Here is a 27,258-nt window from a genome sequence, read left to right as displayed (position 1 = left end):
AGACTTGCAGAGAGAAGAAAATGTAAAAGCAAAACAGCACTCCTCACAGATAAGAGAATTAGAGCATCCAAGAAGTAAAAATTAAAAAGATTTCAGGGGTGCCTGGGTGGCTCAGTGGGTTAAAGCCTCTGCCTTCAGCTCAGGTCATGATCTCAGGGTCTTGGGATCGAGCCCCGCATCGGGCTCTCTGCTCGCCAGGGAGCCTGCTTCCTCCTCTCTCTCTGCCTGCTTGTGATCTCTGTCAAATAAATAAATAAAATCTTAAAAAAAAAAAAAAAAGATTTCGGAAGAGGGGAGGAATATTTGGAAAACAAAAAGTTCTTGGAATGAAAAGTTGGTAGCAGAAATCAAAGCTGAGGAACTGTCCCACAAAATAAGGCAGAAAGACAAAAAGGAATATAAGAGAACAAAGGTAAAAAAAAAAAATTAGACTATGCTAGAAAACCTGCTTAAGTAGACTACACATGTATAATTGGGATTCCAGGAGAGAGAACAAAGGAGGGGGAGAGATTATCAATGAAATAATATTTTTAATTCTCCAAACTGAAAGATACCCAGTTTCCAAATTGAAAGGATACACTGCATGCACAATAGATGAAAATAAATTCACAGCAGTGTACATTGTGAAATTCAGATTATCCAGGACAAGGAGATGATTCTGCCAGTGTCCAGGGAGAAAGTGTCCAGTCACATTAAACCAACAAGATCAGAGTGACTTAGAACTTCTCAGTAGTCAGGCTAGACACAAAGAGATGGTGAAGCAAAGCCTTCAAAATTCTGAAGTGAAATTACTTCCAACTTAGAATCTTATACCCTGCTAATCCTTCCATTCTATATGAAGATGTAGTCAAGAGTTTGCCGACTTGCAAGGTCTTGGAGGTTTTCCTTCACAACTCTTTACATAGGATGTGCTCGACCACCGGCAAAGAATTCACCTAGGAAGAGCCACATTCACCTAGAATTCACAGGAAGCAGGAGATCCAGGACAGGCAAGAGCCAAAGGGAGCCCGCAGGAGGGTAACAGCTGTGCATCGGGGTGGAGTAGTGTGTTGCAAGAGACAGACACATGGACATTTTCATCACGAAGAGCTCATTGCCACTGCTTTGTCCTTTACCCCGATGATGGAATGGCAGTGTAGTAAGCCTGACCCAAATTCTCTTTTCTCTTGGCCTTTCCTGCTCTCTGCTCCCTGCCCTGTCTCCTGACTCAGCTAAGAACTTCCATTTCATCCCCTCGCCCCATTCTGACTTGATCTGGTGCTGAGATTTGGAAGTTGGCCACACTGAACTAAAAGACAGAAAACGTGGGGACCTCCTCCACCAGCTCTTCATGCTGGCTGTGCAGTTCCTGCCCACACTTGGCCCAGCCAGACCTCCCCACCGAGGTGAGCCCTAGGCTTCCCAGGACTTGCTCATGACCCTGTCTGCTGATTAGTCCTGTGGGGGCTTTTGTGAACTCACAGGGAAGCTGAAGCCCATTTATACCTCAAGATAGTTCCTGTGAACTGTCTCAAACAGTGACAAGTTTGTCTTTTCTTTATGCTTATGACTCAATTTTTTAAAACTAAACACATTTTTTTGAAGAATACATATGTAGTAAACATAACGAAAATCAGAAGACTGATTATCTCAAAAGGAGAAGAGGAAGAAAGATTAAATTGGGGGCATTTCTAAAGCTTTGGTAATATTTTATTTCTTAGACTCAATGATGGCTGCACAGTGGTTTGTTTTATTCCTTTAACTGTGCATTTAAAATATCTTCTATATAAGATAGTTAGCAACTGTAAAAAAAATCCTTTTGAAAATTTATGCAAACATTATATTTACCCATACTGAATCTCATTTTATTGATTTTAATCTTTTTTTTAAAGATTTTATTTATTTATTCGACAGATCACAAGTAGGCAGAGAGGCAGGCAGAGAGAGAGGAGGAAGCAGGCTCCCTGGCGAGCAGAGAGCCCGATGCGGGGCTCGATCCCAGGACCCTGGGATCATGACCTGAGCCGAAGGCAGAGGCTTTAACTCACTGAGCCACCCAGGCACCCCTCATTTTACTGATTTTAGTCCAGTTTCTTTTTTATCAGTTGTGTTAGACAAACCATGTGGTTTGGGAGGTAAAAGCTGAATTTCTTTTTAGTTAGGCTAGACCCCAAAGAGGAAAAAAGAATAAGGGCTGTGAAGGAAAGCATTTATAAAAATGTCTCCTTATTACCCAAAGGACCTAGTAATATCCTTGCTGCCTCATCATTTTATGAGGTTTGGCAAACAAACTTATTTGTATTTAACCAAGTGTTAAATACATAAAAACTTTGAATGAAACTCAAGGTTGAATTCTGAGAGATATTTATATGATTAAGTAATTTTTAAGTAACTATAAAAAAAACCTTATCCCCAGCAAAAATAGTTCATAATTTATTAATTTATTACATGCCATCAAAACTTTTCACTTAGGAAAAAAGTGGATTAAAATGTATCATAGAGTTATTGATAACTTTAAATATTTTCCATTTTCTAAAATGGACAGTTTTTAAATATAGATAAGTCTCTAACTGCCTTTATTTGACATAAGCAGTCATCCCTTGGTTTCCATTTCTCACCAAAATGCATTTTACAGATGTCTTAAAGGGCTTTGTTCAAATAAGATGCTACCGGATGAGAATGTAGTATTACAACCTAGCTCATCTCATTTCCTCATGGCTTTCTTCATTTTTATAATGTCAGAACCATATGAGCTATGGTGGAGGCTATTGTCAGTTTGTGATGACATTTTCCAAGAGAAGAAAAGCTGAACAACCCTTGGGGCACTCTATCTGGAACAGATTTTATCTAGTACAAATCCCTGAGACGTAGCAGTGCATGGGGATCACTAGAACAGCCCAGTGCTTTTCTTTTCTTTTGTTGTTCTGAGAGTTTATAGCCTTTTCTACATGTTTCGTCAGCCATAGACTCTGTACGTGACTGTGCTTTTATGCAATAAAAGTATTCCTGAAAACTCATATAAAATGAGTTTTGCTCAATCAAATTTGAAAAATCTTTTTGTAAAGCTAATGTTTACTTTTTCCCTGCAATCTGAATTTCATCTATACATTTCTTCAAAAGTATTTATGGAGAGTCTGTGGTGTAAGAGAGGCTGGCAGCATACCCACGAACAGAACAAATGCTTCCTGCTTTCACAGAGGCCAGAGTTGAGGGCCCAGAACTGAACAGACATTATACAATAAATTAGTTATAGGTGTGAGCGCGGTCTCCAAGCAAAGTCTGCCATCCTAAGATTACAGTACAGATAGTGGATCTGACCAAGTCTAATCAAAAAAGACTTCTCTGAGGAAGTCACATTTGGGTGGACATGTCAGGTGGAAGGCTTAGAGACAGAAAGGTCTGTGGCTTTGCAAGGAGCAGCCCAAGAGCCAGAATGCCCAAAGCTCTGAATGAAAGAAGGAGAGAGGCACAAAAGGAACCTGGCAAGTGGCAGCCACCTGATCATTTAGGGTTCTATGACCACAGTGAGGATTTGTAATCTGTCCTCAGAGTCAAGGAAGGATGTGGCCATGAAAAAATTTCCATTCTCAAAGGGGCCTTCTGGTTTAGAAGGGGCAACTGTATATATAACCTCAGGGTTTTTAAAAATGGCATAACCAGAAATCCCCAAATCGTAGATCACATAAGAAGAAACTTTAAGACTGTCAAGATCATCACTCCAAAACTGCTTTACGCCGTCCCTGCTACATAAGGGTTTATCCTTTTTCTGAATGTAGGTTTCAAGGCACAGAATTCGGTCTGTGTCTACAGTTAGGGCATCTTCAGGTACTGAAGTGGTGATGATTTCTCCAAGTGTCTCTAGAAACCCCGTCTTTTCAGGTATGGATAGTCCAAGGTTGGGAGACCTTTCCTGAGAGCACCAGTTGCTGGGGAGAGAGTGCAGGGACTCAGACAGGAAGCACCTAGGTGCTGCTGAAAGCCGGGAAGGCTTCCTCGCTCCCAGCAGCATCTGCTGCAGGGAACAGTGGTGATCAGCCTCTGCCTGAAGCTCATCTCTCAGAGGACAGCCAGGATATGAGGGTCTGTTTCCCCAAATCTCAAAAGATTAGGCTGTTGATTCCTTCTGATATCAATATGTCCACATTTCAAGCCCTATTCCAGGATATCTTGTATCTCTGAGGACGCACAGCACATCTCCTTCTGCAGATGTATTTCCTATTAAATTACTTGGATAGTGAGAGTAATTAAAATTTTCAGATTCAGGAAACTCATTGTTTCTCATCTTAAATCTTTCTTTGCCTCATTTCACACTGAGTTCCTTTTGTCTTGAGCTAGAAAAAAATACATAACGACTAGAGAGGCTTTGTCCTTTGGATGGGGGTATGGAGAAGAAAAGCTTGCTCATGGGAGGCAGGATGACTATTTCAGCATTTTGACTTTATCATTAATTATTCATGATCTTGAGAGAACCACTTTGGACCTCACCTGAGAAAGGAGAAATTTGGGCTAGTCAGTCTCTAAAATCCCTTACAGTAGTGATGTTCTAAGTTTTGCCCTTCTCTGGTTAAATACACTTAACTCCTTCTGTAACCATATGTATTCAATTAAGAAATTCCCAGTCCCTTGTCCCTTTCCAGATACACCTCACTTTCCAATGGTTTAATCTTACGTGAAGCTCCAACATGAATTATTTCCACACTTTTATCTTCCTCTTCAGTTGGAAGGCCAAGAGCTGTGTACAGTACAGTCAAGAACACACAGGATTACCTCATGCTCTCTCTTATCCTATTGTTTTTCTTCTGGTCAGTGAACTTTTTAATCACATAATAATTGTGTACTTCAAATGTATCCGTGTCTCTCAAACCTTTACTGATTGAGATGAAGGTGAGCAGAGGTGACCATGCCTGAGTTTATACCTTCCTACCCCATTACACCACAGCTCATTTTATAGGACATAGTCATATTTGAGCATGATTTCTAAAATACATTATTGAAATGATAAAACATAGTATATAACCTAGGTTTGGAATTTGAATAAATAATTTTTTCCTTGTGCTCCTATCAACACTATAGCATTGGAAGTAAATAGTCTGCTAATATTGAACCCAACTGGCTTTTGTTTTCACCTGGGTAAAAACTGAGAAAGCCAGAAAACTCTGTAGTGTTATCCATATAAATCTACTTTTGCACTGGGTATACCAAATATGTCTTTTAAAAGTCTGCTTTGATTGCAAAATTTCAAAAATGTATATTACTCAGTGGTGAGACATAAAATGAGCCATCAAAATCAGCTCGCTTTGGGTCTTATGAGGCCCAATGTCACCATATATAAAGCTACCTGCTACAGTTTAACCCAGTGTGGTCACATTATATTACTCCCAAAAGTACTCCAGTGAATTGTGGAAAAGCTAGAGTCAAATACTAGCTAATATTTTTCACAATTTCCAACACAGGAAGTTTTCAGGGATCCCATCATTTCAAAAAGAGAAAATAATGTTATTTGAAACAAAGCAACAACATCATTAAGAACTTAAAGTGACTTGTAATTAAATAAGTGCCAATGAATGGAATTCACAAAGGGAGTATAAAGGAAGACTTTTCATTTTATACTTTATGGTTCATTTATCTTTATGTTTATTACTTTTATTTGTATTTTTAAAATGAGATATTTAAAGATCCTTTTAATAAAAACGTTTTTCTTTTATAAGGTAGCATTTTTAACCCACAGCTGGTACGTTTTCTTCCAGCATTTAAACCATAAAATATGCTTTGAGACAAATTTAGCAATCTTGGTTACTGATAGTTGAAGGAAGAGACATTATTGTACAAACCTGAAAAGTTTGCCCTCAGCAGGCTGTCAGAGAAGGAGGTTAGTAGAGAAGCATTTTCTCTTCTCCATTTGTATCAGTTTTTGCTGCACAATACAGCACCCCCTAAATGAGTGGCTTAAAGCTGCAGCCATTTGTTCCTATTCTGTGGGTCAGCCATTTGATTTGGCCTCAGCTGGGCAGTTCTATGGTCTGTGTCAGGTTTGGCCAACCTCAGCTGGACTAACAATGTGGCTGTGGTCAGCCTCGAGGTTAGCTGGGAATGAGTTAATCTAGGCTGCTCTCTCTTGGAACCATTGACCTCTGCTCTGTGTAGCTCTTCCTCCAGTGACCAGCACAGCTGTATTCACCTTCGAGCTCAGCAGGATCCCAAGAGATGGACCAGGAGTGAGCAAGGTCCTTTGAGGACCCCTGACCAGCCTCATTTCTACTGCATTCTAGGTTAAAGCAACTTACAAGGCCAATGAGCTAAACTTCAGGGGTTGGGGTAATAGATTGTGCCACTTGATGGAAGGAGTTGCCGAGTCACATTACACACATCCCTACTCTGTGGATGCCATTTTGCAAAAAGTCTACAATGCAAAATCTTATGCTGTCCACATAATATGGGAGTGATCAGTAGAGTCTCTCTTTATGAGAATCAAAAATATACATCACTTCTCTTAACATTTGCTAATATAATCTATTTTACTGGTAAAATATAGATAATTATTCAATGTAAAAATAGTACACTCTAGATCTAGATTTTTAATGCTAACAGTTTCTATTTACTGGCAACAAAGCATTTACTATGTGCCGGGCAGTGTCCCCAAACAGTGTCTAACCTATCACAAAAAGAGGTGGTTGTTAGGAGTGTGGAGTCGGGAACCTGACTTGGCTTGAATTCTGCTCTTCCCACTTGTTAGCTGTGTCACTTTGGCAAAACAATTAGCCTTATTGCACTGCACTATGAGATGGAGGAATAATAATACATCTGAATTGTAAGGTTAACAAAAGGATTCAGTCTATTTTCAATGCTGGTCTATTTTCAATGCTCAGTGCCCGATGAGAGCTTTCTTAGAGCCGGCTATTATCACGGTCATGGCCATCGTCCCCCACTGTGACCCTGTGACGGTTAATTTTATGAGGCATGAGTAATACAAACCCTATAGGTAGGTTCTGTTATTTTCTCCATTTTACAGATAAGAACACTGAAGTTCGGGGAGCTTGACTAAAGTCACAGAGGCACAATGTGGCAGGACCCTTACTCAGGCTGGTTCTGGAGTCTGGGCTTTCCACGCTCTACAGCACACCACGGCTACACTGTAACAGTAGCTTTCACAATAGTGGCCTGCAGGCCCAGCACTGACCTGTTTTGTTCTTTCCCCCACCCCCACCCCACTGTCAGCATTTCAGAGAAGGTTGCTTTTCCCTGCTCATTGCCTCACACTTGAGCAGATGTAAGAGGCAGCTGCATTGTAGTTGAAGGAACTTCCACGTGTGCTCAGCTAAACGAGGCCGGAGGAGAAGGGAGCTGGTGTCTACTGAGCATCTTTCCCATGCCAGGTCCCGAGATACACACTTGGCAAACACCTCTTTTCATCTTCACAGATACCCCATTAGGTATCTATTGTCCTCATTCTGTAGATGAGGAAGCCAGGGCTGACCTCGCCTCAGGCACGAAGGACAAGTCTCACGCCAAAGCTTTGGACAATATGCTGAACTGCTAAATTCAGTGTAAAGAAAATCAATGTGAATACTTTGTAAAGATCCTGTACAGTAATTGTTACCTGATTTGCTTGTTTTAGAAAGACAGAGGCTCTGACCTCTTCAAAGTGACCTTGTGGTTTCACTGATGAGTTATTCTGTTCTTTTCCCTTCCAGAGGAGATCTGTACCCTAGTTATCGCTGAGACCTTCCCTGAGGATGCGGGGATCTTTACGTGCTCAGCAAGAAATGACTACGGATCAGTAACCAGCACTGCCCAGCTGATTGTCACCTCAGGTATGTGAGGAGTATAAAAGTGGACTGGGTTCTGTTCCCTAGCACTTAGCGTGTGGTTCATCCCAGCACAGAGAACTACCTCAGAGGAGAGCTCAGCCTTGAGGAATGCTTGCTGCCCCTCTAGGAGTTATCCTAACAACCAGCTTCTCCTCATGAAACAAAGGCTTTGTGGGAGGAGGAGTGGAAGTGGAGATGAAAAACAGCAAGATAATGACAGTGTAGCAGCGGAACACACATGGGGCTATTTTCTAAGGCATGCGACTTGGTCTTGGAAACAATGGATCTGGTTTCCTAACATCATGCTAACCCAGAATCATGCTGCCAGCAGAGAGACCCTCTGCACAAGAGGTGTGGTCGCTGTTCTCAGCAGTGCTAGCTAAAGCACTGGGACTTGTACAAATAAGTCCTCGTTTAAGCCATGATGGAAACTTCTGAAAAAGTAATACAAGATAAACCTAATGTAACTTGGAGAAGCCAAAAAAGCCTTAGAAATCAAATTTCATTGAAAATGGGATGTAACTCTGATATGAGAAACTAAAGCAGTATAAGCAGTGTATTATACTATTAAAGCCAATGTTCATCACTATTTGGATTTTTTTTTTTAAAGATTTTTTATTTACTTGAGAGAGAGAGGCGGAGCTTAATTTTGGGGGTGGACAGAGGGAGAGAATCTCAAGCAGACTCCCCGCTGAGCAGGGAGCCTACTCTCAGGACTCTGAGATTATGACCTGAGCCGAAATCAAGAGTCAGATGCTTAACTGACTGAGCCACCCAGGCCCCCCTGGAATTTTTTTTTTTTTTTAACTCAGAAATGTACCACTAGCAAGCACAACCTGAAACAGCTTTTTCCTTTATTTTCTTATAACTTTAGTTGACTATTTTCTGCTATTACTAATTAGCTTTACTTGAGCTTACTTTTATTGATTCATCACTGTTACTTACTTGAGAGTAGTTCTTAAAATAGTGCTTGGACCAAGCCTGGCACATAATGCATACAGTGGGGAATCAAGACATGGGCCATGGCTGCATGAGACAGTCTTGGGGAGAACAACCGAACTGTACTTTGATCTCTCTGGGAGAGTGAGAAGTTGGTGCTAGGTGGCAGCAGAGGCACAAACAAGATTGGCTTAAGGACATTAGAATGGACGTTGTAAATGCTTTTTCGTCTTAATTAAGAAAAGAAAGGTAAAGTTCCCTGGATTGCTGATATGAATTAGGTGCTCTGGTGCCGTGACTGGAGCTGAAGGGCAGCAAGGATCCCATGTTCAATTCAGAGGTGGCTTGAGACTGTCCCATCAAATGGGCATCACAGTAGTGGGGTACTCCAACAATGCAGCCAAAACTCTGGGCTCTAAACATCGATGTGGCCAAGACTGGCATGCAGTATTTCCCATTTTCATCTGGGGTACCTCTGCTGTGGGTCCAGTGTAATCAACAAGTAGTTTTTGAGTTTTCAGTTGAACTCAGTAAGCATTTTTGAGTACATTCCAGGAGATCTGTTGGGCTCTGGGCAAGGTGAGGAATCCAGGGAGGACATGATCTTATCTCAAGATGCTTTCTGTTTGTTGAGAATTAACGAGTCAGTTTCCTTTGTACCGAATTACAGCCATGACAGTTATCTGAATTGGAAAAACATTATAGATGAGATCATAAGACATTTTACTTAAGTTCAGAATTATGCCTTTCTTAGATTTAAATAGAATGAATGTCCATTGCCTACCCCATAAAGCATGTATCCTTTGAGCTAATGTCAGTGAGGCACAGGTAGGTGGTTCATTCGGATCCACGGGATGCAATGTGAGCAAATAAAGCATTATTGGTTGATATTATCTGTGTGGTCATTTTTTTTTTAAACCAACTTCTGTGTTTAGATCTTATTCGAAAATTTTTAATGAATTGGTAGCTTGTCTCCCTGCTTGTGGGCCCAATCAGGAAATGAAGCAGGTAGCAGTCCCTGAAACCTAGTTTGGGACAACCAGACCTTTCAGCTGGCTTTGCTTCTGCATCATATGAGAGAGCAAAGAGTTCCCTTTTCTTGAACAACTTAAACTGTGTTTAATGAGAAGAAGGCACAAGGGATTCTCAGGTAGTCTCTGACAGCATGAAAATAACAGTTGAATTTTAACATCTTATTATTTTTTCCTCTCCCCCGCCTTCCTTAGCCAACACTGAAAACTGTAACTGTGACTCAGTGGGAGAATCCAACAATGATCACTTCCAGCACTTTCCACCTCCCCCTCCAATCTTGGAGACGAGCTCCTTTGAGTTGGCTTCAAAGAAACCGTCTGAGGTCCAGCAGGTGAACAGCCCTGAGTTAGGGCTCAACATGGCAGCCCTTCAAATGCAGTTCAGTTCTGCTGAGCGGGAAACAAACGGAGTCCATCCCGGCCATGGAGTAAACGGACTGATTAATGGCAAAGCTAACAGTAATCAATCTCTTCCAACACCAGCTGTCCTACTTTCACCCACTAAGGAGCCACCACCTCTGCTTGCCAAGCCAAAACTGTGAGTACTTCTGCATGGTTTTATAATACTTTCCATACCCCTGCTAAATTGCCTTTCTGGCCAGGGAAAACCTTCTGCCTGGACTCAGCTGTATGTCAGGTTTCCTTTTCTGCGGGCAAGTCATCCCCGGTGGATGTGACCTTGCTAACAAGGTGGGGGTGGATGTCCTTCAAAAATATAAAAGGTGCCTAAAAATAAAGAAGGAAAATGAGAAGCTTGGTTAAATCTACCCTTTGCTAAAGGCTCTAACTGGTTTCATCTGTACAAATACCTGTTCATGGTGTGGCCTTCCAATGTATAGCAAGGATGTAGCCACTCCCCAGAGGCGATGGGAAAGGAGAACAACTTTGAGCTCTCTCTTAATGTTTTAAATATATGTCATATGTCTAAATGTTTTATAGCTAAAGGTTTTGAATATAAGAATAAATAAGATTTAACTATATCTAAAGGTTTTAAATATAAGAATCAGTAGGGAAATCTGATAAAGATAATCCTGGGAAGACGGAAAGGCTGAGGATGGAAATTCAGTGTGCAGAACCTGAGGAGGGCAGTGAAACCAGAGATAACCAGGCCCCTCAGGAAGAAGAGCGCCCCTCACCACACAGCCTACTTGGCTTTGGAATTCCATAGAACTGCGTATTTCCATGAATACCACCTGCGTATCTGATACCCATTATTTTCTTAGGATGATAAACCTCACATGAGCTGTTTCCGTTGGCACCACACAGCCGGGAGTTGTTATGAATGGAACCATTACAATGTCAGAGCGCGGCAGAAATCAGTTAACTCAATAGGTTCTATCATAGCACAACAGACCTTGAATTACTGCCCTGACAGAGGTCGGTGGAGATGTCAGAGTCCTATAAAATGTATACATACTCCATGAGGTCACGTTTCCATGAGCATGAATTTGCCAGAATCTAGGAGTTACTGTTTCCCCAGGACTGAACAGCCTACTCTTGTCTCTCTGTCATCAGCTCGTTTGTTAGAAATGTTAGAATGTGGAAGATATTTTCAATTAGAATATCTTGCATTTGTACGTCACTTTGTTTACTAAGGATTTCATGAGCCTGATTAGACTAATCAAATAAATCAGCCACACGAGTGTCTTCAGTTAGTGAAGGGGCAGACAGTTTTAGAAGAATAAACTTCTGGACAATCTTGTGTTGCAGTTTCCAAATCTATCTCTTAGTACCCTGCACTTAATTTTGCGTATCAGTCAAGCTTGGTTTTCAGGCAGTGGGGCTCCTGGGTATGTATCCAGTGGTCTGAAAGATACCAGGTGAACACTGAACACCTGTGCCCAGCTCCACTGAGACACTTGGGCAGGTAAAACGAGCCGAGAAGTGGCAGCCTTACAAGACAATTATACCCTGGTAGCTCCGATCCATAAAATTAATTGCCCCTGCTGACTCCTTTTAGCTTTGTATTTTGAAATGTATTTGTAGTGCTTTTATTGAAACAAGGGACCTGCTCTCCCCTCTCCCTGGGAGGACTTTTAATGATGAGGACTTGACTATGCTCTTGATTAAATGAAGTGTATCCACTGTAATGGCTGTCATAAATTGGATATAAATCACAGGAGAGCAAACACGAGGAGCTGTGAACAGGCATTTATGGCCCTTCTTATCTTGGGACTTTCAGCAGCTCATCAGCTCATGGCTGTACTTTGCAGAGATGCTAGTGTGTGTGTGTGTGTGTGATAGAGGCTGGGTGTGTCTGCAAAAGAGAGCCTTTCTGTGTTTAATGAGAGGAGGAGTAGCTTCGGGGCACCTGGTGGCTCAGCTGGTTGAGCCTCTGACTCTTGATTTCGGCTCAGGTCATGATCTCAGGGCTGTGAGATCAAGCCCCCAAGTCAGCAGACTCCTCGCTCAGCAGGGAATTTGCTTGAGATTTTCTCTCTCCTCTCTTTGCTTCTCCCCCAGCTTATGCTCCCGCCCTGCACTTGCTCGCTCTCTCTCAAATAAATCAACCTTAAAAAAGAAAAAAAAGATGAGTAACTTAAGTACAAATTTAAAGAGTAACACTGTGATTTGCTTATTAGTCAGATTTTCAATACAATATAAGGTAGAGGAAAAATGGACCTTTGTGTTTAATGTCCATATAAAGGGGTTACTCCCTGCTTCATGAGAAGATTTAGGGAAAGGAAAAGCACCTAATTGCAAAATCTGGTAGCTTAGAAATAACATTACTTGTACCACTGTGTTACCACTGTTTTTTTTTTTTTTTCCCAAATCTTTATGTGCTTAAATATATACTTAGAGCATCACTTAATTTTTTTTATATTCTATTATTACCTGCTGTTTACTAGGTGGAAAATAAAATATGTGATGATGCTTTCAAAATACATATTTTAAAGTGTTCTTACTGGATTGGTCTGATTTTCCACTCCTTTACTCTGTTCTCCTGGTCTTTCCTGAAGAGGTTTCTCATTGTTTTAAAAGTGGTATCCATTGATAGAGGAGTGTTCTATCATTCCATGGAATGATATCTGCAGTAATTCAGAATGGCCTTGAAGTTACTGACGAGGACCGCAGGCAACTGCCAGGTGCAATTCTTATACGTGTCTATTTCTTTTCTGACGTTGGGGAGAAAATGAGATTTTGCCTCTTATTGTTGGCAGTGAAAAAGTATGCATTGCTCTAATCTTTCTGCACGAGCCTGTGATTTTATTCCCTTTCATGAAAGGAGAGGCTTATATTTGGGGAATTTATGATGTTTCATTCTTCTGAATCATTTGTAATCAAACAAATAGGAAATAATTAGGAGGGGGAAAATCGTGGGAATTAAAACACTTACTCTTACAATAAATTAACCCAAAAATCATATTTGACTTGTCAGATTCCTGAGGAGAAATCTCTTTGCATTTTTTGTCTCAATAGTTCCAATACTGATTATGAGAAGAAAAAAAAAAATCAAAGACTAAAGTGGAAAGATAGAAATGTCATGAATTCTTTTCTTTAGCAGAGTCCAGCCCTGATCCCTTCTAACCCAACTGAAGTCCTCACCAGTAGCTTTGCAGACCCTCGCAGACCTCCAGCTGAGTCTGCCCTACCTGCCTGAGGGCGAGTTTCCTGGTGTTTGTCGGCATCCACTTCAGTTTCTGCATCTCTCAGTGTCTTTGTCTCAGATCCTGTCCCTCAAGTATAAGTTTAACACGATTTAATATAGGCCATTCGTAAGTGCCAGAGCTAGGCACCCTAGATTTGTGGCATAACTTTACCGCTTGCTGTGGGAGCAGAAGTGCACTTAGAACACTACACAGGAAGAAAAATTCATAAACGAGAGTTATTTGTGTGGCTTAGTGTCTGATACTCAAAATCTTTTAGCACAGTGTGAAGAAAAGAAGCAACATGGTGCTTGAGTCATATTTCTTATCAGAGAAGAAGAGAAAGGAATAAATATAAACCTAGCTTATGAACTATTTGTAACATTATTTTCCTTGTTTGGAGTGCACCAGATAAGTCTGTTGCCTCCCACTCTCTGCAAATTATGTCTGAAGATTCAAAATAAACATAGAGCTCAGTTTGTTAATAGGATACAAAATCCCTGCTTCTCTTTATTCCTGCCAAAACACAGTCCTTCAAAGGCCTGGGATATGCATGGGATCCCCGGGAATAAACCCTGGAGGGAAACCTGGGAATGCCAAATTTAGTAGGTGATTTGCAAAGCATATAGGAAAGCATGGTCATGTTTTTCTGCTGAGCTCACCTCCTGAATTAGACCAAACAATATCTAAATAACATGCTGTTTTCAGATCTCATTTACTTCTTTGTTTTTTAATATTCTTCCAGTCTTGTGAGAGGGAGGTAGAATATAAACCTGTGGAAGAAGCAGAATGAGAAGTCCAAAGGGAGATTTCTGAAGGGCGAATCAACAGGCAAGTCCTTCCCCCCGGAAACAGGACAAGTCAGCCGATTAGATGAAGCATGTTTGTCCCCCCCTAGTGCTGCTAATACACACTTGAGCCTGAAAGTCTCTACCCTTTGACTGAAAGGATGATAATGAAAGGTTTTCAGAATTTTTAACACGCTTAATCAATAGCTAAGCTAGATAGAGGTTTAAGTCTCCTTGCTCCTATTCTTACTGCTTTCTCTTCCTCTGTCCTCTAAAGAGAAAACAGCATCATCATTTCCTGTCTGAAAAGGGTAAAAGGATTTCGGGCTAAATCAGGCTTTTTGAAATAGTGGCATTTCACTACCCGTGTTTCTGTCTTTGTCCCTTCTCTCAGTCCCACCCTTAGACACCTACTTGCTCCTGCAGTTCTTGTCCCAAGGGAGCGGGGCATGTCCTCTAAACTCCTTCATAGGAAGGTCCTGGGGATTCTGTGCATCCCAGCAGCGAGGTTGTGGACGGACAAAGCGAGGCCGCATCTTCGTGATAATAAGTGATGATAGGCGGTGTGTGCAGTCGGAGACCCGTCCTTTCACTGCATGTGTGGGACTGTGGGTGGTGTGTTGGAGAGATCTAAGAGGAGGAAAGAGCAGCCTGTATTTATCGGTGATGGAACTGTGTCCGGCTTGCTATATTTGGAAGTTCCTAAAGGTTTCCTCCACACTTCAAGCACAAGTTGTTCCCTTGCTGGAATGTTCTACTCCCCAGAATGTTCTGCTACTAATAGCCGGCTCCTTCTTGCTTTCGACTCCCAGCTGCATGTACCACCTCCCCTGACCATCCAACCTAAAGCTAGTTCTCCAGCTATCCAACCCAGCTATTCTCCAATGAATCATCCTCTTTAATGACCACATGACGTGGAACTCCTTCTGATAGCTTCCTATTGACTTCTTGTTAGTGTGTGCCCTGCTTTTGCCCCACTATTATAATACAGGCTTTTTTGAGAGGAGAGACCTTAACCATTTTTCACCAGGACCTAGATCAGGGCCTGACATGCTCAAAAACATTTTTGAGTGCATGAAGCAAGAACAGACCAACAAAAAGGAAGAGCAGAGCCTTCCACAATGAGAGCAGGCCTGTTCTGTTTAACTTCACACCTAGATGTGCTGTGAGACTTTTGTTTTCAAACCTTACTGGTTCCCAGAGTTTTCCCACTTAATGATACTTTTCCAGCTGACCTCTTTTACCTTATACACAGAGTGATATGAAGAACTAAATAAGAATCCTCTGGAATAGAATGACATTGGAAAAGTTTGGCTAACCATGTTATTCAATTTGGGGACCCTGTCAGCTCCTCTTTCTTTTCTCCTGTGTTCTCATTTCATCAACATCTTTTTTTTTTTTTTTCAATTAACATCTTATTTTAAAACATCTTGGAGAAAGTAAGACATCTGGAAGGTCTAAGAGGACGTTTTCCCCTCTAGTACCTACTTGGCAGTGTCACTTGGTCACCACACAATGAAACTGTTGGTTCAAGGTGTATGTACTTGACATGTTAACACCCCCATCAGATGCCAGACTTTTGATGAAAGGCTGAGAGCTTCTGTGCTACTCCCTTCCTATCCTGTTGATGTTGGACTGCTGCTCAAACTCCAATGTGTGGCTTCGTCAGTATAACTTAGAAAGTGGAACATTTTTCCATCCTTTAACTTCTAATTGGGATACAAGAACTCACTATATCCCTGACATTAGAATATGAATGTTTCCTAGGTTATATTCTACACACAGGCAAGGAGAAGATAAACACAATAGTTTGGGACAAAATATGCCACAAAGGTCAAAGAGATGGAATAATCGAACAATTGTGAAGAGGTCCTTAAACGTATATAAATGCATTTAAGAATCTAGCACTTTTCATTCTCTCAGTATTGAGCATTTGCAAAGTGTTGGATAAAGCTGGGTGCTGAGGACATAAAGATGAGAAAGACAAAAGCATTGCCTTTGAATAATCTTTAATGATCTCGATGATCCTATTGGCAACAACACACACAAGGATTCTACACATCTTTTAACATTATGTAAATGTTGTAGACAAATGACTGATTCCTAAGTTAATTTCAGTGCAATGCAATTGCCTTCTCTTCCCAATTTGATGTTTAGAAGATAAGCTATTCTGCTTTTGATCCTGAAAACTTAATAGGCACTGGCTTCTATTTCTAGTTAAATGGTTTTTGTTATCTGAGTCTGGTCAAATAACAAAGCAGTTTAATAGTAGTGAAAGTGCAAACTGTAGAGCCAGCAGGGTCTTCAAAATAATATTAGGGGAAAAAAATAGGGCAGAAAGTAGTGTTTTCAATTTGTTATAAAATCACGTGTGCGTGTGCATGCGTGCCCCTACCCTCCACACACACATTCACCAGGCACATTGGAGAATGGTGAATAAGGAACGTAGGCAAGATCGTGGCCCCGATGCTGTAGCGCCTTGCTATGCATGCAGATACTGTCTCTTCATAAATACAGTGTGATGATGACTTTGCATGAACAGTGTTGGTGTTGGATCACTTTAAAACAACCCCTCCCTGAAATGGAAAACTCAATCAAGGAACTTCCTGAAGTGTGAAACTTTTAACCAAGGGATAACATTTTGATGCATTCTTCCTTGTGGTTTTTTTCATGTAAAAATTGGCTCTGACACAGTGTCACGTTCTTAGATATTAGAATAACAGTTCTTCGTCATGCTAGTGTTTTGGTGAATGTAATGTTTTAATTACATTTCCAAAAGGAGGTTGAGTCCTTATTTTTATGGCTAACAGTCTTATTTCGTATATAAAATATAGTTGGAAATACTGACAGATACCCAATGTACAAAGCGGTACTCAACCACCCATAAGAAATACTATATATACATCTCAAATATTAGATGCTATCCAAGAAAGAGTAACACGGAAGTCCAATATTTCTTCAACATTTCCATCTAATCTTGCCTCAGTATGTATGAGAGCTCCTTTAGTGATTACAAAGTAAGTTGAAGAAAGTCCCCCCTGGTTAGGGACCTTTCTGAAGGGAGAGGACTCAGCTCAGAGATCAGATGGAGCCACATATGAACAGTGTGCTCAGACATGATGCCTTGGATCTCATGTCAAAATAACAATGTAGTGTTAAGCACCCGCCCCCCCCAAACTAGAAACAGTTATATATGCAGTTTAAATTTATTAGAAGGAAATACATCAAAATAATGCCATTGGTTCTTTGGTGGAGTTTTGAGCAGGTTATCTTTTCTTGTTAACCACGGTTTTCCAACTTTTTTTTTTCCAAAGATTTTATTTATTTGAGAGAGAGAGAGAGAGAGCTAGAGAGGGGAAGAGAGAGAGAAGCAGGCTCTCCTCTGAGTAGGGAGCCCGATGCAGGGATCTGTCCCAGGACTCTGGATTCATGACCTGAGCTGAAGGCAGATGCTTAGCCAACTGAGCCACCCAGGCGCCCCTGATTCTCCAGCTTTTCAACAATAAGGTTTATTACATTTGTAATTACACAGTATTCTTTTGAAGGAAGTAAGCGCTTCCAATTCTGCTTCCTCCATCCTCCCTTCTGCATTTAATCTCAGCTCATTCTCCTCTTCATCATAGATGTTCCCTGCTCAGTAAAAATAACCAAGCTCAATTTTGAGCACAGTTGGAAACAGAATGTTCTGCCACTGAATGCTCCCACCTTCCCTATGGAGCTTCTGTCTTCTAGAAGCTAATGGCTTCAGTATTCCATCTGGATTTCTAGAACCCACCTTAGGAAGCCCTCCCCATTAAATGTCCTAAACTCCAAAATGACTTTGCTCTTCCATGAACACTTTCTGTAAACCCCACACTGACCAAAAATCCCATTCTTTCGATTGCACATCTCAAAAGTGATAGGAATAAGATAATTTTCACCTTAAAGCCAAAAATAAGCCAACTGTTTTGAAGACCGACATTTAATGTATTGTCCATACAAGACCTTCCACAGAAATGAGGATGAAAACTTTTCCCCAGAAGCAGCAGTGAAGGGGAAAAGATGTGGGAATGGAAAAACTGAGATTCCAAGTCAAATAACACTATTACCAGTAAGATAGGTGATGAAAGCATCTGCTAAAATAGGAAGGGTCATTGTGGTAAGTGTGACATTAAGAACAGTGAAAAAGGCTGACAAAAACTCTGAGAAGAGATCAGGCACACCAAGAAAGGAGTCACACATTTCCTAGCAGGAGTGAGAAATCTGTATTAGACTCAATGAGCATGTTTTGTGACTTTATTTCAGTCGTAATCTATACTCTGAAGGGAGGAATTGGCAAGATGGGGATGCTGTAATATTTAAGGTGATGGTCCTTGGGGTGCTTGGGTGGCTCAGTGGATTAAGCCTCTGCCTTCAGCTCGGGTCATGGTCTCAGGGTCCTGGGATCAAGCCCCACATTGGGCTCTCTGCTCGGCGGGGAGCCTGCTTCCACTTCTCTCTCTGTCTGCCTCTCTGTCTACTTGTGATCTCTCTCTCTCTGTGTCAAATAAATAAATAAAATCTTTAAAAAAAAATAAAGTGATGATCCTTGAGAAGTGTCATTGAAATCCTCATTCAAGCAGTATGTGGCATCAGAAAGGAAATGTTAAGCCAGATCAGGACTTAAGGGGGAAAGAGATACTAATCAAGAAAATGGAAGTAATGGCAAGAGAGAAAATGACTCAAAGGGAGGGTGAGATGGGAAGATAGTTGTGATCTGGGGAGTCTGAAGGTTTAAAATCTTAAAGAACAAACCTCCAAGTGATGAAGGAGTTTCAGAGATTATCCGTGTGAGTGGCTAGTTGTGGAGGTTAAGGTCACAGCAGTAAAGGAATTGGCCGAGGAACTGTGAAGTCAAGATGTTAGAAGGAACTGAATGTTAGATGATGGCCAGAGGTGATGGTGGGAAAAGAAAGGTTGAACAGTAAAGTCATTGAGAAAAGTGAGGAAATGTCTGAGGCTGTTGGTGACAAGCAAGGAAGAGAGAGTGATTATAGGTGGAGCATAGACTTCAAAAGAGAAGCAGATGTTGGGCGATGATGGCAAAACTGTTGTAAGAATAGCATTGGGAGAGGCACCTGGGTGGCTCAGTCCAGTAAGCGTCTGCCTTCAGCTCAGGTCATGATCCCAGGATCTTGGGATTGAGCCCCATGCTGGACTCCCTGCTCCACAGACAGTCTACTTCTCCCTCTACCTGCTGCTCTCCCTGCTTGTGTGTGCTTTCTCTCTCTGTCAAATAAATAAATATAAATCTTAAATAATAATAAAAAGGATAGCATTGGGAAACAGGGAGCATACAAGGCCCTCCATGCTCAAAGATGATCCTGAGGAAGTTAGTAACATCATCAAGGAAAGAGATTTCAGTTAAGACAAAAGCATTTCTGATGAGAGTGGAAAATGGGGATGTTGGTTAGAAACAAAGAATCTCATAGACAATAGAAGGAATCGGGAGAAGGATCTAGAGAAGGAAGAACAAGGAGATAGCTCTGGGGGAGAGGTTTACATCCGAGGAGGTGAGCTTGAGAGAATAAGAGAATAAGGATATCCTGGGGGATCACTTGCTGTTATTTCATGAAGATTGTTTGTAGTTGAAAGCTGATAGAGCCATTTCCAGTATAATTCATACTTCTTTTTAGTGCCCTATGTCAGTTACATTTCAGAACCATGATCCATTTTATGGTTCCTAACCTTTTATATCCAAGGCAGACCTTGAGTTGGGTTTTTATTGAACAAGCCTATTTCCTATATTTGAATATTTCAAAACAATTGTTCTCAATTAAAGAGTCACTCATCCATATATATATTGAATTTCACTTTGTGTCTTCAACTTTTACTACTAGAGAATTTATTTCTGTACAATTAGGGTCAAAATATGTTAGGTTGCCAATTTTTTACCATTGATTTATTTTTTTCTGTGAATGTGTACGTTTTTCATTCAAGCTAATACATCACCTAATGGTGAGAACATTCGTAACAGGGAGGTTTATTTTAGTTGGTTTCTATTACATGTGTAAAAGCATATGGTTCATTTTCTCAACAGACCTAAGAATGACTGCTTCCTTACTTGACTAAAGTTATGATTATACAGACCTTGTGGATAACGCTGGAATCGATGTAGATTTTTGAAAACCTTTTCCATATGTGGCAAGGAATTAGATACTCTCTCATTTGGATTTAAGAATAATTCACATATTAAGCTAATTTGATAAACTATGCAGATTTTTGTGAAATAGGTTGGCTGGAGAAATCTCATCTAAGTTGAGCACATGATTTGCTTCATTATTCAGAAGGGAACTATAAATTAATTATAGATTCTCAAACTTTGCTACACTAGGTTCATGTCTTCTGACCTCAGGATGTGAAGGTTCCCACTGGTATAATACTGTCTGCTCTGTTTCTGAAGACTTCTTTAGTATGCACATTGATTGTAAAGGTTTTTAATGCTGCTCAGAGGAAATGCGCCAATAAATCCATCCATCTACTTAATTTCCACATCCACATTCCCACTGTGTTTGCCCTACTCCACTCAACTTAGCAACCTTGAAAATGTATTTGCTCTGTGCCCTGCTTCATTTCACAGTGTTCTTTAGGTCTGTTTTTTTATTTAAGTGAAATGAGGGAGGTATCTACAGTGGGTAGCATTCGAGGCACTCAGGCTGGGAGCCTCCTGATATGAAGCTAGTAAAACCATGGAAGGACTAACACGCTATTTAACTACTTTTACTTTACTGTGTGTGACAGGAACCAAAAAGAGTTAGTGCAGCTATCTGCTCTTCTTTTTTCTCAGAAGAGTTTATAAATAGGTCAAATATGGGTAATTATATGCCTCAGCTATAATTTTAAACTTGCTGCTTTCCTAGTAATTGGCACTAAATGTGAAGGTTGTGAAAGATTTCTGGAAAGACCACAAAATATTTTCTTGTCCTCATTTCTTTCTTTGTTGCAATAGTTCATATGCCATCTGGTTTCAGGAATGTATCATTATATGCAATGTTTCTAGTAAAAAAAAAAAAAAAAAAAAAAAGCCGTAACAGATGGCTCAAATACAATGCAGTGCGAAGTAAAGATGTCTTTTGTTCTCTGTGCTTTCTAAAATCAAGTTTATAGTTTGGACTTCCAAACAGTTCTAGCCATGGGGTAAATCCTTGCTCTGGGTGATTGTGTTTTCATGACTCACGCTCTCCGCTCCTTTGTAGCTCTTGCTTTCTTCAAAGAGCATCCTTTAAAACAAATGTGAAATGTTCACATTTATTTGCATTCTATCACAAAGCACTTATACCCAGAGAGGAGAGGATTATTCATAATGAAGCATTCTAGAATAACATCAAGAGCTCCACTGTTTTCATCCAATTACTCTACCATAAAGAGCAGAATCATATTTGGTTGTGTCATTATTAAAACTTCCTGATACTAAACAGCTGCCTTACTAGAGAGAAGTATAATAAAGAATTTCTTGCTTTTACCAAAAATTGCCAGAGGGAAGTTTCTAAAAGCAATTGCATGGCTCCAGAGCATCCTTCTGCTTGAAAAGTTGATTTACACTGAGGACCCTTGTCCCCATTTCACCACTGTAGCAGCTAGAGAGAAATTTGCATTGTGTTATTTTGCATTATAACCAATAGACAAAAGCTGCCTTTGTTGACTTTGAAGTTCTGCCTGGTGCTACACCATGAGCCACAGTTCTGCTTTTGCTTTGTTATCTTTGTTATCTTATTAGTCTGCTGTCTTCTCAGACTGGAAGATCTTGGGGTGGATGAAATGCAGGCAGGCAAATATACACGCTTGAGCCTGGATCCAACTCAGGCTCCAGACCTAGAAATCTGGATTTGGATGGAAGGAAGAGAATGTGAAGGGTCCATGCTAGCAGGAGGCATCTAAGACAGTCTGCTGGTTTGGAGTGTTTGGGGACTACACTGGTGTCAGGGGGCTGAGTGGGAGGTTGGTTTGAGTGGATGTTTTCATAAGAGCATAACCTCTGAAAGGTGACCGGAAGTTACCCCAACTTCGTTGATGTCTGTAGATGTATAAATGAAAGCCTTGAATTTATGTCCTTCTCCCAGATCCGTATCAGTCAGAATTGTACTGTCTGAGTAGACCAGAATGAATTAGTTTTGGATGATATGAAGAAATAACCATGCTCCTCTTGATAACTACATTCCACCTGGTTATGAGCAAATCTGTCAGATACAATCCCAGATCAATAGGTCTTTTTCCTCCTTGTGTCAAATTTCTTCCATGATCTAGTTTCATATGAAATTTATAAACATCAACATTTCTTATTCTAGGAAGCTATTCATTTCTGGGTTCATGGTGAATTTAGCATGTACTGCAGTTCACTGTTTAAATGTAAAACAGGATTATCATGGAATTCATAAAAATTAAAAACCGTTAGATATAGTAATAAGCCAAGAGACTTCCACCTTGCATCAGGCACTCCACCCCTAATAAAGGCAAGTAAGAGTTTGGATATTTATTCTGATAGAAGCCTTGTTGTCGTCCTGTACTTAGAATAAGTAGACATTTTTGACATTTTTTTTCCTCCAGAAACTCTTCTTACTACTAGTTATGTAACCTGAACATGTTTCATATTGATAGGACATTTCAAAACAAAGAATTATTCCACCACAAGAAAACATGTCAGCGACTTTGTACAAATATGAGCAATCAGTATTATTGAAATATTTGGAAAATATAAATGCTGTGGCACATTTGCGCTTTGTGTTTCCAGTCTTGGTCATGGATTTTTTTTTTTTTTTTTTTTAACACTGAACTATTTTTTTTTTTTTTTTTTTTTTGGGAGTCAGGTCTCATTGGGACCATCAGTGCTGCCAGTCAACATCTTTTTTTTTTGTTTTTCTCATGACATCTTTCTGCTGTAAAAGTAGTGTCCCTGAAATGCAGAAGACCTCCCTCCTGGACTTCCCCACCCTTTTCTCCATTCTTGACTAGCTCTCAAGGCCTAAAGCACAGCCATTCCCCTGAAACTTCCTTCAACATCATCCTTGAAGTGCTTTTCACCTTTTTCCTACGCTGCCTTCCTCAATTCCTAAAAGCTCTCTATTTCACTTTTTTGTTTTATTCTCTGATTTACCAGAAGCACACCCTCTAGCAACTTTCCAAGGAAGAGTGTAGGACAAATTGTTCCTAGACCCTACTTCTCTGATATCCTCACACTGTATTGATAAGTTTGGCTGGGTTTAGAATTGTAGACTTTACCTAAGATTTTTGAAGGAATTGCTTCAGATCCTTCTGGTTTCTTGTGTTAATGTAGAGGAATCCATTAAGAATCTGCCTTTGTGTGTGACTTTTTTTTTTCATTCTAGAATACATAGAATCTCCTCTTTATCACTAGTACTCTGATACTTCTTTGATGATATACAGTATTTTTCTGACACTATAGCGGATATTTAGTGGCCTTTTTAATCTTAAGGCTCATTATATGTTCTGGAAAATTTTCCTGTATTATTCTTATGTCCTTTTCACTTTCTCTGTTCTCTTTCTGCAACTTGTATTATCACAATGTTAGAACTCCTAAACTGAGGTTCTAATTTTCTTGCCAATTTTCACTGAACTTCCTGTAGGTCTCTTCACCTTTGTCTTCCAAATGTTCTGCTGAACTTATTTCTATCATATTTTTATTTCCCAAGACTTCTTTTTGTTCCCTAATTTTTTATGACATCCAATTCTGTTTCATGAATGCCATGATGGCCTTTATCTCCTTACAGATATGAATCATTTTAGTTTCCGTTTTGGGGGGTAGGGTGACTGTTGTTATAATTTAGCTACCCTGAATTTTCTCTATTCCTTCAAGTTCCTTTTCTTCTCTGTATTTATTGGGACTAATCTCATGTTTGAGGGTTTTGTTAAATGTCTCTTTGGCACCAACAAGTTGACTGGGAACTGTGATTGGTTGGGATTTGTGAGCTGGTTGGCATTATGCTAAGGATTGAGCAAGGACCCCAGATGCCAGTATCTATAGGTCTTTTCTTATAAGTTAGTCAGTTTCCCCAGAAAGAAGGGCACTCAGTTCCTTCCTGGGACAAAGGTAGACAGGACCGGTATTTGGTAGACCGCATTTGGGAGCCGAACAGGGATAAAGGGATATCTTTCATCATTTAGTAGATACATTTATTTAATTCCATATCCCCATCTTCATCCTCTTGTCTTACTCCTTCATTCTGCTGTTCTAGGTGTTTCTGGATCTGTTTCATGTGGACTGTGTGTCTCAATAATGGAAGCTTCCTCTCTCCTGACATGATGGAGGAGGAATGGTTGACTAGCAACAGGAGCGGCGGAGTGGGGCAGCTGGTCTCCTACAGTCTTTCAACCAATCCTCTTACAGCCCCACCCCTCTCTCCTACCTTCTGGGGATTCTAGTGGTCAAGTTTTCTGTTGCTCAAATTAGCTTCCTTCTTGTTTGCTTCACCCTCTGTAGCACTTAGACTTCCACTTTCCTATCCTGCTAACTTGGTGACAACCCATCCATTCACTTTTTATTTCAACGAACTTAAATTTTTTTACTTTTCTTTGTCTTCACCTCCCTCCCCATCTCCCTGACCTCTTCCGTCTCCCTTTCCCCTTCTCTCTCTCCCTTTTTTCAGGATTTAAGGGAAGGAGCAAAAATAAATATATCCATTCATTCCACTCTGTTTAAATAAATGCCAATTTATGGCTTCGGATCTTCTTTTTTTATTTACATTCTAGTATAGTTCAAACACAGTGTTATGATGGGTTCAGGTGTACAATATAGTGATTCAACAATTCCATTTACCACCCAATGCTCATCACAACAAGTGCACACTCCTTAATCCCCATTTCCGATTTCACCCATTCCACTTCCCCTGTTGTAAGCATCAGTTTGTTCTCTCTAGTCAAGAGTGTGTTGCTTGGTTTATCTCTATCTCTGTCATTCTCCCTCTCTTCCATAGCTCATTTGTTTCTTAAATTCCACATATGAGTGAAATCATACCATATTTGTCTTTCTGTGACTTATTTTGGTTAATATTATACTCTCTAACCTCATCCACATCATTGCAAATGGCAAGATTTCATTCTTTTTTATGGCTGAATAATGCTGCTATAAACATAGGGGTGCATGTATCCCTTTGAATTTGTTTTTGTAATCTTTGGGTAAATACCCAGTAGTGTGACTGCCGCATCATAAGGAAGTTCTATTTTTAAATTTTTTTTTTTTTTTTTTTTTTTAAGAGAAAGCGTGGGAGTGGGCGGAGGGAGAGAGAAACTTTAGCAGACTCTTTGCTGAGCTCAGAGCCCAATGCAGGGCTTGATCTCACCACCCTGAGATCATGACCTGAGCCAAAATCAAAAGTTGGACACTTAACGAACTGAGCCATCCAGGTGCCCCTAATTTTTTAAAACTTTTTAAGGAACCTCCATACTATTTTCCAGAACAACTGTACCAGTTTACATTCCCACTAACAGTGCAAGAGGGTTCCCCTTTCTCTGCATCCTAGCCAACCTGTTGTTTCTATGTTGTTAATTTTAGCCATTCTGACAGGTGTGAGGTGTTATCTTTTTATAGTTTTGATTTGCATTTCCCTGATGTTAAGCATCTTTTCATGTGTCTGTTAGTCATGCATATGTCTTGTTTGAAGAAAAGTCTGTTCTGTCTTCTGCCCATTTTTAAATTGGATTAGATTTTTGGGTGTTGAGTTCTATAAGTTCTTCATATATTTTGGATAGTAACCCTTTATGGAATATGTCACTTGCAAATATCTTCACCCATTCCACAGGTTACCTTTTAGTTTTATTGATGCTGTGCAGAATAGACCCTCTTTTTAGAGGAGGATTTTTTTTTTCCCAGCCTAAGAAGGCAGTATAGGACAGAGACAGAATTTCTACCACTGACAAACTAGGTCACCTTGGGTAAGCATTCCACTGCCCCTAAATCTAAGTTTCTTTTTCAGTAAAAGGGAATTCTAGTAGTACCTAACCAGTGCCACAGGATTTTGGTCACATGAAATAATATGTTGTCACAGAACATGCCGCAGGACAAGTACTAAGCTGAAATGGCTTGTCATTGCTTTATTATTATAAGAGCATGTTAACAATGAATCCTTTGTTACTTGACCATATATACAGAAAGTTTCTGAAATAAACAACTTATAAAACTTGTAAAAAAAAAAAAACTACAAGTGAATTCTTTATTATGTTCCTTTTTTCTTCCTCTACCTTGAAAAGGTGGTGAGGAAAAAAAATATATTAATTGAAAAGTCACTGGCCAATCAGGAGTTTATGTTTTCATTCAAATAACCCTGGGGTTCCTAAAAATTAAACATATTATATATGTCTATACAGGTAAGCATATATTCCACAGTGGACTAAATATCAGAAATGGGGGTAGTGATGATGGCAAGCTACAGATGCTGGGCTACAAAATGTTGATAGACATCTTGTTCTTTTGTAGAAGCTTAGATATATCATCATGCAGAAAACAGTGTTGACAGAACATTTTGTGCAACATATTGCACACCCCTGGCTAAAAGCTAAAAATTCATACTCACCATGCTTTCTGCTTTGAAATGTTGGAGCCTTCAAAACACTGTATTTTAATAACCAGTTGAGATGTCATTAAGGAGTTGTTTCTAAATTTGGGAAACATCTTCTCCTATGACAAAGTACTGTGCAAAATACAATGTACCTAGAACTTCCATCCAAGACTTTTGGCATCCAAGAGATCCCTGTTCTACAATGTGATGTGTACAAAATTTCCCAAGAACCTCTGACACTTTTCTTCCCCATTGTCTTAAAGTTCCCTCTTGTCCTTTTCCTCTACTGTTACTATGTAACTGACTAGCTTAGAGTCAGAGATAACTAGTCAATAACTTCATAATAAAATCTAGAGATGGTTTAGAGAAGATGTGAATCATTATATGCAAAAAGAAAATGAATATGTATTGTTTGGGATAAGCCCAGAACAACGTGAATTGACAAAGAAGGAATCCGATAGGCTTTTCTAAGAAAAAGCCAAGCACTCCTCTACTCTTCTCTGCTCCTAAGCCAACCAGCATCACTAGAAGTTGAGAATCATGCAGGGTCTATCAGAAAGGTTACTTTTAAGGCCAGGGAGTATGACCAGAAAATTTAA

The 27,258-nt window shown here is 40.1% G+C and overlaps 1 protein-coding gene across 1 annotated transcript in view; it reads left to right on the top strand.

Annotated features, from left to right (window-relative positions):
• PALLD (palladin, cytoskeletal associated protein) overlaps nt 1-27,258 on the top strand; it is a 414,827-nt gene that overhangs the window by 205,137 nt on the left and 182,432 nt on the right. The window contains exons 10-11 of the mRNA XM_080831100.1: nt 7,671-7,790; nt 9,953-10,295. Of these exons, the coding sequence (XP_080687226.1) occupies nt 7,671-7,790; nt 9,953-10,295 (463 nt within the window). The remainder of the gene's footprint in view (nt 1-7,670; nt 7,791-9,952; nt 10,296-27,258) is intronic.

The sequence above is a fragment of the Martes martes genome (assembly GCF_963455335.1).
Source record: "Martes martes genome assembly, chromosome: 2".
Taxonomy (NCBI): domain Eukaryota; kingdom Metazoa; phylum Chordata; class Mammalia; order Carnivora; family Mustelidae; genus Martes; species Martes martes.
The sequence above is the reverse complement of the archived record's forward strand: the minus strand, read 5'-3'. Positions and strand labels throughout refer to the sequence as shown.